The following is a 15,726-nucleotide window of genomic DNA, read 5'->3' as shown; positions in this document are numbered from 1 at the left end:
GAAGGGACTTTCGGGGGTCACGTCCAGCAGCGTGGGCGCGCAGGGCGAGGCTGTGGAGGGCCCACGCGCCACCTCACAGGGACGTCGCAGTAGGTACAAGGGCGCGGGGGTTTGGTGATAGGTGACCCCCCAGGCCTGCAAGCGGCCGGGCTCCCCTAAGCTGTGCACCAGGGGAGGGCAGGGCAGGGCACGGCAGGGAGGGCTCGGCCTGCGGGAGTGGCGGGCTCCCAGGGCGGCGGGGGCGTGGTGACACGGGACGGCGGTCGCGCGGGCCCGGGGCGTGGTGACGCTCGGCTCCGCCTCCGCGCCCGGCCCGCTCTGCACGTAGGTCCGAGGAAGAGGGGATCGTGCGTCGCCTCGGCCCCCATGGAGCCCAACGTGCGCTTCTGGATCACCGAGCGCCAAGTAGGGCCCGGGGCGCGGCGGGGACGGGGAGGGCGGGGGCGGGGGCCGCGCCCACCCCGGGGGCCTCGCAGGCCACGTGGTCGCCCCGCGCCTCGGTTTCCTCGTCCCGGAGATGGCCTTGGAGCGCCCACCGCCGCTTCCCACCTCAGGCCCCGGGAGGGGACGGCGGGGAGAACCAAGCTTGCCACGGCCGCTGGCGTGTATTATTTCCTCCCCGGGCTGGGCTGGCCGGGGCACCACAAGGTCACCCTCCCGATGGCCCTGAGGAGCCCGTCCCCTCAGGGGCCTGCCCTCTGCTGCCTGAGCTGTTGCTGAGCAGCGCGCTGGAGAGAAGTAGGTCCTCCCACCCTGGGGCTCAGCCACTCAGTGGGACCCCCAGGCTTGGGGAAGCCACCGCCGACAGGAAGTCACACAGGCCTCGCTGAGCTCTGCACCGTCTGGGGCAGCGCTGACCGATAGAAATACCGTGTGAGCCATAAAGGTCATTTAAAATTTTTAGTAGCCACATTAAAAAGGAAAAAAAAAAAGCTGGAATTAATTTTAATATATGATTTAGCCCAACAGTTGCAAAATATTAACATCAACACGCAATCAGTAAAACACATTAATGAGATATTTTACATCCTTTCTTGTACAAAGTCTTCAAAATCCGGTTTATATGTTATATCTGCAGCACATCCGCATTCGGCCTAGCCACATTTCCTGGGCTCCACAGCCACGAGTCGTGAATTGGACAGCAGGGCTGTAGGGTCCTTTCTTTCAGGCCTTTGCCTAAAGTAGGGCCTAGTCCTGTTTTTTTAGATGGGGAGGTTGAGAAGGGACAGGGGGCTCAAGTTGCCCCGGCAGAGCCAGGACTTTGAAGCCAGAACCACTGCAAAGTTTTGGGGCTTGTTGGAGCAAACTGCCTCTTTTCTCCCTGTGTAAACTGAGCTGCATGTATTGAGCCCTTACTGAGGCTACTATTATTATTATTATTATGTATTGAGCCCTTACTGGGGCTATTATTATTATTATTATTATGTATTGAGCCCTTACTGGGGCTATTATTATTATTATTATTATTATTATCATTATTATTACTGGAGCCAAGCCTTACAACGACCCTGAGAGTGAGGTAACAGATTCTGAGAACTTTCTAGGTCATTGCTTGGAAGTTATATGGGGGATATGAACATAAGCCCATTTGAACCCCAAAGTCTGGGCTTTTAAAAAACCCTGAAGAGCAATTCGATGTTGAGGTGTGAAGAGCACAAACCGTGGAGTCATTCCTGGCTGTCTTGCCCTGAGCCCTTGTAGCCTCAGTTTCCTCATCTGTAAAGTGGGGATGTTGTGGGGATTCCAGGAGACAGTGCTGGTAAAGGGCAGATCACAGGACAGGACTCTAGTAGATTCTAAAAAAAATGTTAACTTGTTATTACCATATATCTTTGTTTTCTGCTTCCATTAACCTTTCTGTCATGCTTTTCTCCCTGTTAAGTCTTTTATTCGAAGATTTGTTCAGTGGACAGAATTATTAGACCCTACAAATTTGGTCATTTCAATTGTAAGTATTTTTTTTCATCTTCAGAGATAATGAATTTCATGTTTTATCTTGACACTTAAAGACCGTATGTTTCTTTTAAAAGCAGTTGAAATTACTATATATGAGGGTACTTCAAAAAGTTCATGGAAAAAAAAGTTCGTGGAAATACAGAATTTAAAGATAATGTGAATCTTTCCACGAACTTTTTGAAGCACCTATGCATTATTATGTTTTTATTCCTTCTGAATGAGCTTGTTAGATTGAAAGGGTCGTAGAAGCGTACATCTGTTTAACAGGTAATGCCAAGCCTGGGCCAGGTGCTGGTGATTGATTCAAAGAGAATTAAAACAGATCTGCTGTGTAACGAAGGACACGCTAGCAAAGCTAGTCACGACCTCGACATGGGCTCTAAGGGGCCTGGGGGAACTCTGCAGGTGGGGGTATGGAGGGAAGGCTGAGACGGGAGAGGGAAGGGAGAAAAGTCAGCAAGAGGGAGCTATAAGCAAAGCCCAGGGTACGAGAGAGGGTCTCCTAGTCACTGGGGCTTTTAATGCAGGGGGACAGGGTGGATCTTGAATGTCACTGAGATGAGTGGGGTTTGCATTGATCCTACAGGGCCAGGTCATGAGGTTTGTGTTTCAGAGGGTCTCTTTGGTGGCCAAGTGATGAGTAACCAGAGCAGTCAGACTGTAGTAGATCAGTTCAGGGGATGGTTCAGTTGTCCAAGTGAAAGATGAGAGTTCGAACCAGCTGTGGCTGGGGGTGAAGAGGAGATAGATGCCCGGTCACCAGTAATAACCCTTCAGGGCACAACCCAAGGGGACACCCCCATATTCATGCTCAAGATGTTCCAAGCCTTGTGTATCACAGGGAAGAACAGGAAACAAACCGAATGCCCATGAGTAGGGAAACAGATAAACATAATGTGGGGTATTCGTACAGTGGAATGCTGATTAGCTGTTAAGAGTGATGTATGATATACCCTGAACTCACAGTAGTGGTTACCTCTGATAGGACGGGGAGAAAAATGAGACTGGTGATGATGGTCCTTTTTGAAAAATAAAGTAAAATTGGAAGCAAATATAACCAGATGTTCGCTGTTGTTCATTCTGGGTGAGGAGATGATAGTGTGAAATCATTCTTTGTCTTTTTCTGTATTTAATTTTTTTTCCTCGAAGAAAAGGAGAGAGGAAACAAGACTGAATTGATTAGACGTGGGGGAGGGTGACAGGGAGGGGCCTACAGGTTTCTGACTTGCACAGCCAGGTCGTGGTGGTACTGTTCCCTGAGACAGTTGACATCAGAGCCGGGGAGGGCAGCGCTGGTGGGGGAAGCTGCTGGAGCTGTCTAGGAAGCTGGGACATCTGATCTGAATGACACAAGGGACTATCCTAAATGGAACCTCCCAGGGAATAGAGAGCCTAAGGCTACATTGTTGAAATCAGATGTGCGTTTGAAATACTGGCGAGTGAGCTTGTGATTTCTAAATCTGCGAATAAATCTGAACAATGTTGAGATCATTGATTGATTTCCTGATATTTGATTATAGGAAAAAATAGAAAAATCGAGGCAACTATTGTTCACAAATGAAGATGCATCTGGACAAGAGTTGGAGGACCAAAGGGTATGTCTTCTGTGCCCGGGTGTGCCTGGTTCAGGGCTGGGTGTAGTTGTCTTTAGATGTAGTGAGAATTCCATCTCATAAACCAGAGCAGGTTTCCTCCTTTGCAATGGATATTGGTGGGGATTCTCTGCAGCCCATTCCTGGGGCCCATGGCAAACTCCAGAATTCAGGCAGGATTCTGACGTCAGATTCTATCTTCTATAGCAGGCGGTGTTCCAGGACAGGGCTGCATTCCTGCTCAAAGGCTCAAACCAAGTATTTGCTATCTACCTTGCAGTTATGGGGAAGCCCGTGGGAAGTTCACATATTTAACTTGATTTTTCTGAGAACTTGTTGCGGGCATCTGGGCTGAAAGCTTGGCCCTACTGCAGCTGACTTAGCTAATGGCATGGTATTGTCCTCTGTACACTGTCTGCTCTTCTCTGAGCCAGGGGCAAGCTGGACTCCGGTGCTCATCTGAGGGATAAGTTAGGTGTGGTCCTCTCCAAGGTTAGAGACGGGACTTTTTAATGTTCCAGTCAGTTTCTTTACATGGATGCCTCTTTGCTTGTGTTAGTTCATTTGTTTGTTCAGTTGGTTCATTCGATTCATCCATTTTGATTTGCTGCATTCTCGTGGTGGAACACAGGTCTGGCCTGCACGCTCTGAAAGGCAGAGCGAAGGGGACACCAGAAATAAGACTAGGGAGGGGATTCTTTGCTGCCTACCCATCTTTAAAAGCTATTACTTGCTTTTTCTCTTTTTAGATACAAGAAGCTTGGAAAAGGAGTCTTGTAAGTTTCAGCCCTTCCTAGTTTTTAGCCTCCTAAACTAATAACACCAAACATACAGCTAACCTTTGTGTCTACCCTTATGAAGGCAACAGTGCATCCTGACAGCAGCAAACTGATCCCTGCTTTTTTTCGACCTGCAGGTGAGTTGGTTCTAATTTTCAGAAGTGGGTTGGAAAGACATGGTTTGTAGCACTTAGAAAACTCTGCCTGCCTTATTTTAATTTTTTTTCCCCTAGAAGGATTTCTGATGGTGGGTCTGAAACCACAGCTTAAAAAGAATGCCTGAAGGGTCTGGGGCTGTCAGTGGAGAAGAGCAGGTTCAGGGCCCAGAGCTGTGTCCAGACCTGTGGAGAGATGTGGGCTTTAGGAACGAGGGACAAGCCTGCAGTAGATCCTGCCTTGCTCCATCATGCCCCAGCGAACATACCGATTACTGTATTGATGGTTCCAGACCTTGCAACTCACAAGTACTAGTATTAAGGATACCATTTAGTAGTCTCTCTGTTTTCATCACTTCTAACTAACACGAAGGGAACAAAATTCATGATCCTTCCAACTATAAAATTCTCTCTTTGTATATTATAAATAAGAAACTGGAAATAACATAAATATCCAACAATTCAGATTGTGGTTAAATAATTCATTAAACAGAATGAAATAAGTCCTATATGCTATATAGAAAGATGGATCTTCAGGAATTAGTATTAAGGGAAAAAAAATCAAAGTATAAAACAGTGTCTAGTGATCCTGTTTGGATAATTAAGAGCTGTGTGTGTGAGAGAATTTGTGTCTGTCCTGACAAATGTGTTCCAAATTTCATCTGGAAGGATGAACGAGTAATGGTTAATGCTGCTGACCTTTGGGGAGAGGCTGGGAGGGCCTTCTTGTTAAGTCTTTCTGTACTGTGCTGCTTTAATTTTTTGCCCTATGCACATAGTTATTTTTTTATTAGGAAAAAAAAAATTTTAGAGTAAAAACTGTCCTTGGAGGTCTGTGCCTTCAGAAGGCTGGGGAAGAGGTTTTCAGGTGGGAGCAGCCCCGTGGCCTCCTGTCTGCCTGGGCAGCTGTGGTCACTGATGGAGCTTCTCTTGTCTCCTCTCAGCTTTCCTGCCCTTCACGGTGCCCATGGTGAGTAAGCTGCTGTGCACTGTTAGGACACCAGGTAAAAGTTTAGCAAGATGCCCACCCATCTCTGACCTCAGCCATGGCCCTCCAGCTCTGGAGCCCTGCCCCTTGACTGATTGATAGATGGTCACACCTGTGACCCTTGTCTGCTCTTTGTATCCACACCCCTGCCCCCACCCCACTTACCCAGTCAGGCAGCTGGGCCTCTCAAAGGTCCACAGTGTGACACAGTCATCCTTTCTTTGAATGCCTGCTGTGCACAAAGCCCTGTGGAGGAGGTCAGTGAGTTAGGACATGTTCCCAGCCACAGTTCCACGGACCTGTCTGTTACCTTCCCTTCCCAAGCCCTCCCCTGGGACTTGGAATTGCGCCCCAGTGAGGCCATCCCACCTCGGCTCTCAGGAGGAGCTTTTGTCCACAGCACCAGCCTGTGCCTGCTCCCCCGGCAGGTGTGTACTTCCTAGCTGCCTTGCGGGACTGCAGGCCTCGGAGTTGGGCCCACTGTCAGGCTCCCGGTGTCCTCCCTGCCGCTGGCTCAGTGCCCACCAGGTGCTCAGTACCCTCGGCTTGTCTACTGGCCACAGCCCCTATGGCATCACCTTCCTCTCCTTGCCCCAGTTCCTATATCTCCCCTGGAAAGTTCTTTGCTCCTGCAAGCCCTCCTTCCCGCCAAAACCCTTGTAACACTGCTCTACTTTCTTTTTAAAAGGTATTTTTGTCACTGATGCCAGCAAAAGGGCTAATGTCCATGATTTTACCTCAGGTAGCAATTATTTCTATTTCACAATTACTGAATTCTGTTATGCTCAAAACAAACCTGTGATCCGTCACCTCTGCCTGCAGGTTTCCCTCTATACTTACACAACAGTGTTCAACATTATCAACGGAAATGCAAGCTATGTGAGTACTGCAAGACCCAGAGGATATGTGGGTTTGTGTTGTTTCCTTTGGAGTATTTCCTTTTTTAAAAAAAATTATCCTTGCTGGGCAAAACGGTGGTATGTGCTCAGTATGTACTTCTGTTTTTCCTTAGAACCGTCGTCCACATGAGAGTATACTACTAGGGGCAGGAGCCGCTGCTTCTTCAACCTTCTTTGGAGTAGGTATTTATTCAATCTTTGGAATCTTCTTTATTCCTCAGAATCCAAAAGCTTTATTTATTCTGATTACAAATTTATGTTCCAACTTAATTGAGAAAATATGGATAGGAAATAAGTCACCTGTGTGTCACCCCCAAATTAATATTCTGAGTTTCTAGGCATAGACTCAGTCCTGTTATCTTTTCAAAAATGAGTTTACGCTACACAAACATGTTCTATGAATTGTATATTGTTTTGGGTGTCAGGACACTGTAATGTTAATGATGGAGACTTTAGAGTTGGACAGGCGTGGGTTCCCATCCTGGCTCAAACCCTCAATGGCTCTAGGACTCTGGACAAGTTGCATAACCTCTTTAAGTCCCCATCACTCCTTGGATGAACAGGGAGGACACCTCGATGTTGCGAGAATTAAAACAAATCAAGACCTGGAGCACACTGGCAACGAACAGTCTGACCTGTTACAGGAACTAGCTCAGCTGTTAGTTCTCTGCTCTTGAGTTTGTTCAGCTGATTTCTTCATCTCATGCAGTAATGATTTTTCTTTTATTTTCTAGTTAATCCCTCTTTTTGTCCAAATGAGGTATTCCCTGGATAACCTTTGGATCAAAAGAGCCTTACCTGTGGTCGTTCTTGGTGAGCAGGAGGGGCTGGGGGCACACAGCCTGGGGCTTGTCTTTCAGGTCTTTGAGCCTTCCTCCAGCTCCAGAGATACCTGGTCCCTTGACCACATTGTGACTGATGACAGCTGCTGTTTATAGCCTGCCAGGGTCCCCAGGCCCAAGTTAGAGGCGACACTTTCTCTGTAGATACCCCTTTAATTGCCGAAGGATGAACACAAGCCTGGAAACACAAATTATATTTTAAAGTCTATCTGTACAAACCCAGGACGTACAATAGTTCACTTAATCCTGACAACAGTTCATGGGTAGGAAATATTATTCCCATTTCTAGATGAGACTGTGTCACAGAGAGGTTAAGTAACTTGGGCAGGGTCACACAGTGAGCAAGTGGTAGTGTAGGGATCCCACCCTGCTAGTCAGACTGCAGAGGGAGAGACAGAGATATTCGCTGAGTATTTTGAGTTAGCCAGCCTGCAAGTTCAACTAGTTCATGCTCTGAATTTGGCCTCGGGAATCACAGCAGTTTGAAAGTTGGCAGAATGATGTCAGTGGTGAAATTGGGGAAATTATGTTACAGAAACGTGGTCAAACCAGGTGAAGCAAAGACGCAGCGTATTTCAAGGATCCCATAATTTCTCCTGGAATCCTGTCAGGGAGTTGGGCTGGCCCTCAGGGGTGCAGGTACCCGGTGCTGGGCTGTAGTCAGGATCCAAGACTGAGTAGCCAGATCCTACCTCCATAGCCTGTGGCAGGTGATGACCCGAGGGTCAGGAGAAGGGCAGCCGTCAGCAAAAGAGGCTTAAAGTGGACAAACACCTGGACTGAAGCTCATCCCTGTATTGCATGTTCTCTTCTTTACATTGACAGCCCAAGTTAGTGGAATGAATGTTTTTGCATCCCGAAGTTTTGAGCCTGTCCGAGGGATCAAGGTCATGGACAAGGAAGGCAATGTTGTAGGCCATTCCAGAAGAGCTGCACAAAAGGTAGGGGACACAATGGAACTGGAGCTTTGGGGAAAGAATTGGATTTTCTGTTTGAGAGCTGGTGACAAATTCATGTCTACCTTTCTTTACCCCGTCTTCCCTCATCATGCGGAGAGAGATTCTGCCCCCTGAAAAACAGAGTCAATAGAATGTATGTACATAGGGCCGGGCCCGTGGCGCACTCGGGAGAGTGCGGCGCTGGGAGCGCGGCAACGCTCCTGCCGCGGGTTCGGATCCTATATAGGAATGGCCGGTGCACTCACTGGCTGAGTGCCGGTCACGAAAAAGACAAAAAAAAAAAAAAAAAAAAAAAAGAATGTATGTATATATCTATTAAAAGATTTATTTCAGTGAGCTGGCTGACATGATTGTGGGGCTGGTAAGTTGGGAATCTGTAGGGCAGGCCAGCAGGTGCTGAGGCAGGAGCTGGTGCTGCAGTATTGAGGCAGAATTTCTTCTTTGGGAAACCTCAGTTTTTGCTTTTAAGGCTTTCCAACTGAATGAGTCCCACCCACGTGATGGAGGGTCATCTCCTTTACGTAAAATCAACTGATTGTGGGCCGAGCCCGTGGCACACTCGGGAGAGTGTGGCGCTGGGAGCGCAGTGACGCTCCTGCCGCGGGTTCGGATCCTATATAGGAATGGCCGGTGCACTCACTGGCTGAGTGCCGGTCACGAAAAAGACAAAAAAAAAAAAAAAAAATCAACTGATTGTATAGATGTTAACCACATCCCATAGCAAAACCCCCGCAGCAACACCTGGATGAGTACTTGTTTAAATAACCAAGTACAGGCTGGCCGGTTAGCTCAGTTGGTTAAGTGCAGTGTTATAAATAACCAGGTACCGTCACCAAGTTGACCCATGAGATTGATCGTCACAGATGGGCACTGACAAGTCTGGGTTCCTCTCTGAGTGTGAGATCTTGTTATTCAAGTTCAATATCCACCCACCCCATAGATGCTGATTGGGGATCCCTCTTGGAGGCCATTCCCCCTCCCCCTAGCCTGCTCTGCACTCACAGGGTCAGCGGACACCCCTCCCTGGGTTTAAGAGAAACCCTCCCTCTTTCACCTTACAGTAGATTTTCTTACAGTCTTCATCGTTGAGGACCAATTTTTGTCAAGGGTGGTATTGGGAAGTCCAATGCTCTCATTTAAAACACTTATAAAAAGCCTCAATTTTTTGATACATTTAACTATTAACTTGTTTATTCTTTTGCTAAATTCAACACAGTGGCTTCTGGGTGTATTCAACTGTAAGTACCTGGAATAGTCTGTGGTAGTTGCATTTTGGGTGTGGACTTACTTTTTAAATAATACATTTTTTAGCAGGTGAGGTCTTTTTTTGGTCTCTGTGAAATGACTAGCTGAAGAATTACTGCGTGAGGTGGGACGAACAGCGTGGGACAGCCCCTAATACCAAGTGAAGGGAGGAACAGGCCTCTCCCATTCAGGGGGACCCCCTAGGCCAGCCAGGTGTCCTTCTACTGCCCAGCGTGCCGGTGGAAGAGGAGGTCACAATAGATGACTGTTCATTCGATCTGTAAATACCTCATTACGGCTCGTGAAACATATTACCGTAAATCCTATCAATGATTGACAGCTGAACTATAAACCATCTACTAGTGTGGCCTCTTCTAAATGAATTAAAACAGGAACACAATAATTATAAGTAGCAAAGGGATAAATTGCTGCCAGAAAGAAAATATGTCTACAGTTGGAAATGAAGTTTCTGTGCCTAAGAAACCACCCTAAAAACATTTTTTAAACAGCTTTATTGAGGTGTAATTTATATACTGTAAAATTCACCCATTGTAAGAGTACAGTTTGAATTTGTCAATTTACTTTTTTATTGTTTTTTTTTTGACAGCACACTCAAATTTCGGTCAATTTAAACAGTTGTGCAACCATCACCACATTTATTTATTTATTTTATTTTATTTTATTTTGTTAATTTTTTTGAAAAAGATGACCGGTAAGGGGATCTTAGCCCTTGACTTGGTGTTGTCAGCACTACACTCACCCAAGTGAGCTAACCGACCATCCCTATATAGGGATCCGAACCCATGGCCTTGGTGTTATCAGCACCACACTCTCCCAAGTGAGCCACGGGCCGGCCCTCACAGTCCAATTCTATAACATTTTCATCACCATAAAAACTTCCCTTCTGCCCATCTACAGTCACTCCCCTCTCCCACCCCAGTCCCAGGGAAACATTGATCTGCATTATATCTTCCTCATATTGCCTGTCTAGAAATTTCATGTAAATGAATCACACAATAGTTCTTTGTGTCTGTCTTCTTTCACTTTTGAGTTTCATTCGTCTCATCCTGTGAGTCAGTTGTTCGTTCCTCTCTTTTGCTGAGTGCATTTCGTTGTATGGGTGCACTACATCCTGCTTACCCATCGCCAGGTGATGGACATTTGGGTTGTGTCAAGCTTTTGCTATTATGAATGATGCTGCTCTGAACACTGACTTGCAGCTCTTTGTGTAGATACGTGTTTGCATTTCTCTTCAACTCTATTTTTTTTTTTTTTTTTTTTTTTATGGCTGACTGGTACAGGGATCCAAACCCTGGACCTTGGTGTTACCACACCATGTTCTAACCAACTGAGCTACCAGCCCAGACTTAATTAATCTTAAATTCATGATGTTAGTATTGCTGTGACCTCTTCAAAAGCTCAAGAGTGGAGAGCAAATGTTTAATCAACATGTTGTTCCAACACCTCTGGCTTGCCAGGCACTGTGCTGGTCCCTGAGGACCCAAGCCCTCGTGGTTCAGCGGCCCTTCTTGCTGGGACGCCCAGCCTCCCAGTGGGCAGGCAGCCTCAGGCCCGCCGGCTGTCTACCGTCCATCTCACCAGGAGCAGCTTCATCTTTCCGCATGAGGGCCAGTTTAGGGTAAAAGAAAAGGTTTGGTGGTCTACTTTAAAAAGTAAAAGAAAAAGTTTATCTTTCTCTTAAGAATTAAGTGTCTGCAACTGTGCGTAAGCATAAGCGTTCTTCTATCGTTTCCCTGTCACCAAAAAGTTTATTTTCTTTGGCTAAAATTTCAGAAACTGCGTAATCAGAAGTATCTGATTGTAACAGGACACCTTTGATCAGATTACCGGAGACTAGTCGAGGTTGTTTTCCCATGACTGGCCTCATAAGCCTTGCAAACAGTCCCCGCTAAGGACGGTGTCTTGTTTGGAAAGCGTTGCCTCTTATAAGTGAGAGAAATGGAGAGAGGCAGGCGGGCCTCACCCCACTGGCGTGGAAACACGCTATGCTCAGTAGCCACTTTTCCCTTCCTGATGTTGAGTGATTTTACCTCATAATCCTAAAACATTCCTTTCTTTCATTTTTTTTTTGGTGACTGGCTAGTCGGGGATCCGATTTGCATTATCAATACTGTACTGTAACTGAGCTAACTGGCTAGCCCCCTAAAACCTTATTTCAAAAATGACTCTCCTGGGCTCCCTCTGTCTCGTGGGGGGAAAGGTGTTCCCTGCAGAGGGACAGCACGAGCTGAGCATGAGTGTGTCATCTATAGTCTACCAGGCAGAGGTGTGTGCAGAGAGCTGGGGCACTGGGCAGCTGGAGAAGGCAGGTTGTAGCCAAGTCATGGGAAGCTGCACGTGGAAGGAAGGGAGTTCAGAGCAGGACCGGGGTGGGGGTGTCTGTTCAAGTTGAGCACACAAGCATGCTGGTAATAGAGCTGTGTCTTACCTAGGGGCTGGGACATTTTACAGTCAGAAGTACCCATAAAAGTCCTTTAAATTGCCCTTGAGGATACATGGTTTTGTGCATGTAACCCATACGGTGTATTATATGTTTAAATACTTAATATGTGGAGTAGTGTACAGTATAGAAAAGATAACAAAATGTCATAAACTGTAAATACATATTTGTGTAAAATAAAATGTCATAGCACAACACTTTTAATTACACAAGTGAAGGACGAGGGTGGATGGGTGGATATGAGGATGTTCCTCCACTGGTAGGATGAAAATCCCTGGGGAGCCACTTTGGGATAAGAGGCCCATGGCAGAGTCCTGGGTTGAAGGGAAAACATGGAGTAAACCTCAGTAGTAAATTCAGCATTTTCACCAAGTGGCTGCCGCTTGGCTCTGAGGATTTGTCTAGAAGCTGCCTTTGTTTTTATTTGGTGGGTGGTTTAGTTGTGGTGGTTTGCTGGACTGTTGGGGTCAGGGGAGTAAGCCCCCTCCCCAGTTACTCCTGACACCAGCCCCAGGCGCCCCTGTTCACCTGCTCCTGGAGAGGTGCAGTGAGGTGTTGCCGCCACCTCTTTCCGCAGGCGTTCTTTTTCTAAGTGAGAAAGCGGGGTGCTGTGTGCATGTCTCCAGCATGAGTCGTGGGGTCCCTGGAAATCGTCTCACCCCATGTACTAAGCTGCTCCCTTTTCGTTTCACTAGGCTGTCAACGATACAGCAATATCCAGGGCAGTGCTGTTCGGGACCTCAGCCTTTATTCCTGAAGTCTTCACCTACTTTTTTAAAAGGTAAGAGGTACATGAATCTCCCCAGGTGGGAATGAACATTTTGACAATCAAAATTCGTATAAAACTGGTCAGGGCTGGCTGGTTAGCTCACTTGGTTAGAGTGAGATGCTGATCACATCAAGCTCAAGGGTTCGGATCCCCTTACTAGCCAGCCACCAAAACTAAAAACATTAAAAAATAAACTGGTCAGATACTGGACCTGGTAGAAGGAGTGGAAAGGGATTTCCTCGGTAACCTTTCTGCTACAGTAAGATTGTTTGGGGCGGGCGTGGAAATCCACATGTTCATATTCCCACAAACCTGGAATGGAGCCCAGACTCTGTCCTCAGTTAGCTCTGTGTCCTTGGGCATGTCCGAGGGCCTGCTGAGGCATATTTCCTCAGTTCTAGAATGATGGGTTTGGATGATTTGCAGGTTCTCCCAGCTGTGATGTGCTGTGAATGTTGCTCAAGCCTTCTCCCTTCTCCCACCCTTTTTGAGCATGTTTTAAATTAGCTTATGTGGCCCCAGATTCAGTAGACTGTCATCCCTTCTGAGAAGCACTAAATGGCCTGTTAGGCAGAAGGCCGGGGTCAGTCTGGGCTTCTGTGGTTGCCAGTATGAGAAACCAACCTGCCAGAGCTTAGGCCAGAAGGGAGATTTGGGGGGTTCAGAGCTGGGTACAGGCAGGGAGTGTAGCTGCTGCTGGACACTTCTCTCTCTCTCTCTTTCCCTCTCTCCTCCCTCCTTCATGGGTGCGGGCTCCCCTCTCTCCTGCCGCAGCTGGGGCCCTTGTCCCACAAGGTCCCTGTGAATGGCACAGGCTGCCTGGTGGGGAGAGATGGCCCTCATTTCCCAGTGGGCATGGGGTGCCCTAAGGTGGCCTCACAGCAGCAGCATCCAGAGCCATGACAGTAGATGGTGTGCCAGCTGGAGTGCCGTGGTGGATCTTCTAACTCAGTTCCCTCATGTGGCATCTGAAAAAACCTGAGGTTCAGAGGGGGAGACTTGTTCAGGGGCACAAGTCTCAACCAGACCCCAGGTCTCTGACTCCCTCCCAGGCTGGGGCTCTTTGCATGTCTCTTACACTCTCCAAAGATCAAGGTCAGATGTCACATTCATGTCAGGAGAGCACAGGGCGAGAGCACAGGCTCTAGGATCTCTGACCTTTCGCTTCTGAGCTGTGGTATTTTGGACAAGTTACTTTACTTAGCCAGTCCGTGCCTCTATTTTCTTGTTTGTGTGAAAGGACCGTTGGTGTCACCAACCTCAGAAGGCCGTGGGGGATCCAGTGAGCACATGCATGTGAAGGGCTGACACCGAGCCTGTGGCATACTGAGCACTTGGTCCCTGCAGCTGCTTTGATTACCTCTTTGTGGGTTGCCTGGGAACCAAGGTGTGGGCCTGCGCCACGTGCAGGATGGAATTAACCACTGTTGGAGAAGGCTGGCCTCTAACAAAAAGGCCCTGAAATGCTTAGCAGCACTGTGAGCTGGACCTTGTCTCTTACAGGACTCACTTTTTCCTGCGAAATCCACGGTCATTATTGACCGTAAAACTGACTAGTACTATCCTGGTGATGGGACTGATGGTACCAGTTTCTTTCAGTTTGTTTCCACAAATTGGACAGGTAAGTGCCCACACGACCTTCTCTCGGAAAAATAACTGGGTTTTTATTTCCTGGTTATAAGAATAAAATAAATTATTCTCCTTTAAAAATATCTGCAAAGTTTATAAAAATATAAAACAAAATAATAGTATTTACACATAATCCAATCCTCCAACCTCTTGTGCAGTTTTGCATTCTATTTTTCTGAACAGTCGATCATAAGCATTTTTCTGGGGTATAAAAAATCCTTGGGGCTGGCCAGTTAGCTCACCCAGTTAGTGTGGCACTGATAACACCAACTTCAAGGGTCCAGCCCCCCCCCAAAAAATTTTTTTTATTAGATTTTAAATACAGTATAATATTCTATAGCAATGCTTTGTCCAGTAGAACTTTCTACATGGTTGGAAATGTTCTTTATCTGTGCTGTCCAATATGGTAGCCACTAGTTACATGTGGCTATTGAGCACTTGAAATGTGGCTAGTGTGACTGAGGAACTGACATTTTAATTTAATTTAATTTAATTTTAACTTAAGTACTCACACGTGGCTAGTGACTACTGGCTTCAACAGCATAGTTCTGTAGATAATCTATAATATATTACAATTTAGGATGAGTCAGACTGCCTGGATTCAAGCTCCTCCATGACCTTGGTCAATTTCCTTATCTCTTAAAGAGAGTTGAAGATAATGGTATGTCTGCCAAGGGCTGTTGCTCAGTAGGTATCAAGGACATTTAATGCTAGTAGATATTAACGATTTCTGGCATTTCTTGGCTGTAAATTTCAAATGCTTATTTCTGTCACTAAACCTAAAATTGTTAATGCCCTCCAAAGCATTTGTATTTATGGAATGATCTTGTACAGAACCCCAGTTGTATAGGTTTTTAGGTTTATAGAATCATTCATTCAGATAACTTTGCCAGCACATAATGTAGAAGGTTACACCCACTTTGGGGGAAGAGGGTAGAAGATCGGGGCAGCATCTCATTAAAATAAAATTTTAGAAGAAAAAAATATTTTTAATCCTCATAGTTCCACCTATTAGAATGTGGTTTGTGACAATAAAATTGCACTACACATGAATCCTTCTGTACACAGTTGCTGCTGAGAGCATGAGCACTCCACTGAGAGGTTAGTGAGATTTCCAGCCACTGGGATCTGGTCTCCTCCACTCTCTTGTATTCATTCACTCCACAAACGCTGGCTGAGGGTGGGCGACTCCTGGCAGACCTGATGTGAGGTGCTGGAACACAGCAGGGAGTGAGTTAACATGGTTCCTGACCTTGCATTTATCATGGAGGGCAGAGGGGCTATGAAAGAGGGGGTGACGTGTGGCCTCTGAGAGCTCTGACAGATAAAGCCACAGAGCCCAGTGACCCTGACCTGGCTGGGAGCAGAGCAGGAAGGGCTTCAGGAGATCCCAGAAAGGAAACTTTTGTCTAGCTCCCTTCTCTGTCATCGGAGAGCCAGAATCCAGGATCA

General features: G+C 46.8%; 1 protein-coding gene across 1 annotated transcript in view; it reads left to right on the top strand.

The window, feature by feature from the left end:
* Positions 1-314: 314 nt before the first annotated feature.
* SFXN4 (sideroflexin 4) overlaps positions 315-15,726 on the top strand; it is a 22,971-nt gene continuing 7,559 nt past the window's right edge. Inside the window, exons 1-13 of the mRNA XM_063102429.1 lie at positions 315-405; positions 1,883-1,948; positions 3,477-3,551; positions 4,298-4,324; positions 4,410-4,464; positions 5,427-5,452; positions 6,159-6,212; positions 6,293-6,349; positions 6,483-6,548; positions 7,104-7,182; positions 8,037-8,152; positions 12,572-12,657; positions 14,149-14,266. Of these exons, the coding sequence (XP_062958499.1) occupies positions 367-405; positions 1,883-1,948; positions 3,477-3,551; positions 4,298-4,324; positions 4,410-4,464; positions 5,427-5,452; positions 6,159-6,212; positions 6,293-6,349; positions 6,483-6,548; positions 7,104-7,182; positions 8,037-8,152; positions 12,572-12,657; positions 14,149-14,266 (864 nt within the window). The 5' untranslated portion in view covers positions 315-366. The remainder of the gene's footprint in view (positions 406-1,882; positions 1,949-3,476; positions 3,552-4,297; positions 4,325-4,409; positions 4,465-5,426; positions 5,453-6,158; positions 6,213-6,292; positions 6,350-6,482; positions 6,549-7,103; positions 7,183-8,036; positions 8,153-12,571; positions 12,658-14,148; positions 14,267-15,726) is intronic.

Source organism: Cynocephalus volans, chromosome 7, assembly GCF_027409185.1.
Source record: "Cynocephalus volans isolate mCynVol1 chromosome 7, mCynVol1.pri, whole genome shotgun sequence".
Classification (NCBI taxonomy): Eukaryota; Metazoa; Chordata; class Mammalia; order Dermoptera; family Cynocephalidae; genus Cynocephalus; species Cynocephalus volans.
The sequence above is the reverse complement of the archived record's forward strand: the minus strand, read 5'-3'. Positions and strand labels throughout refer to the sequence as shown.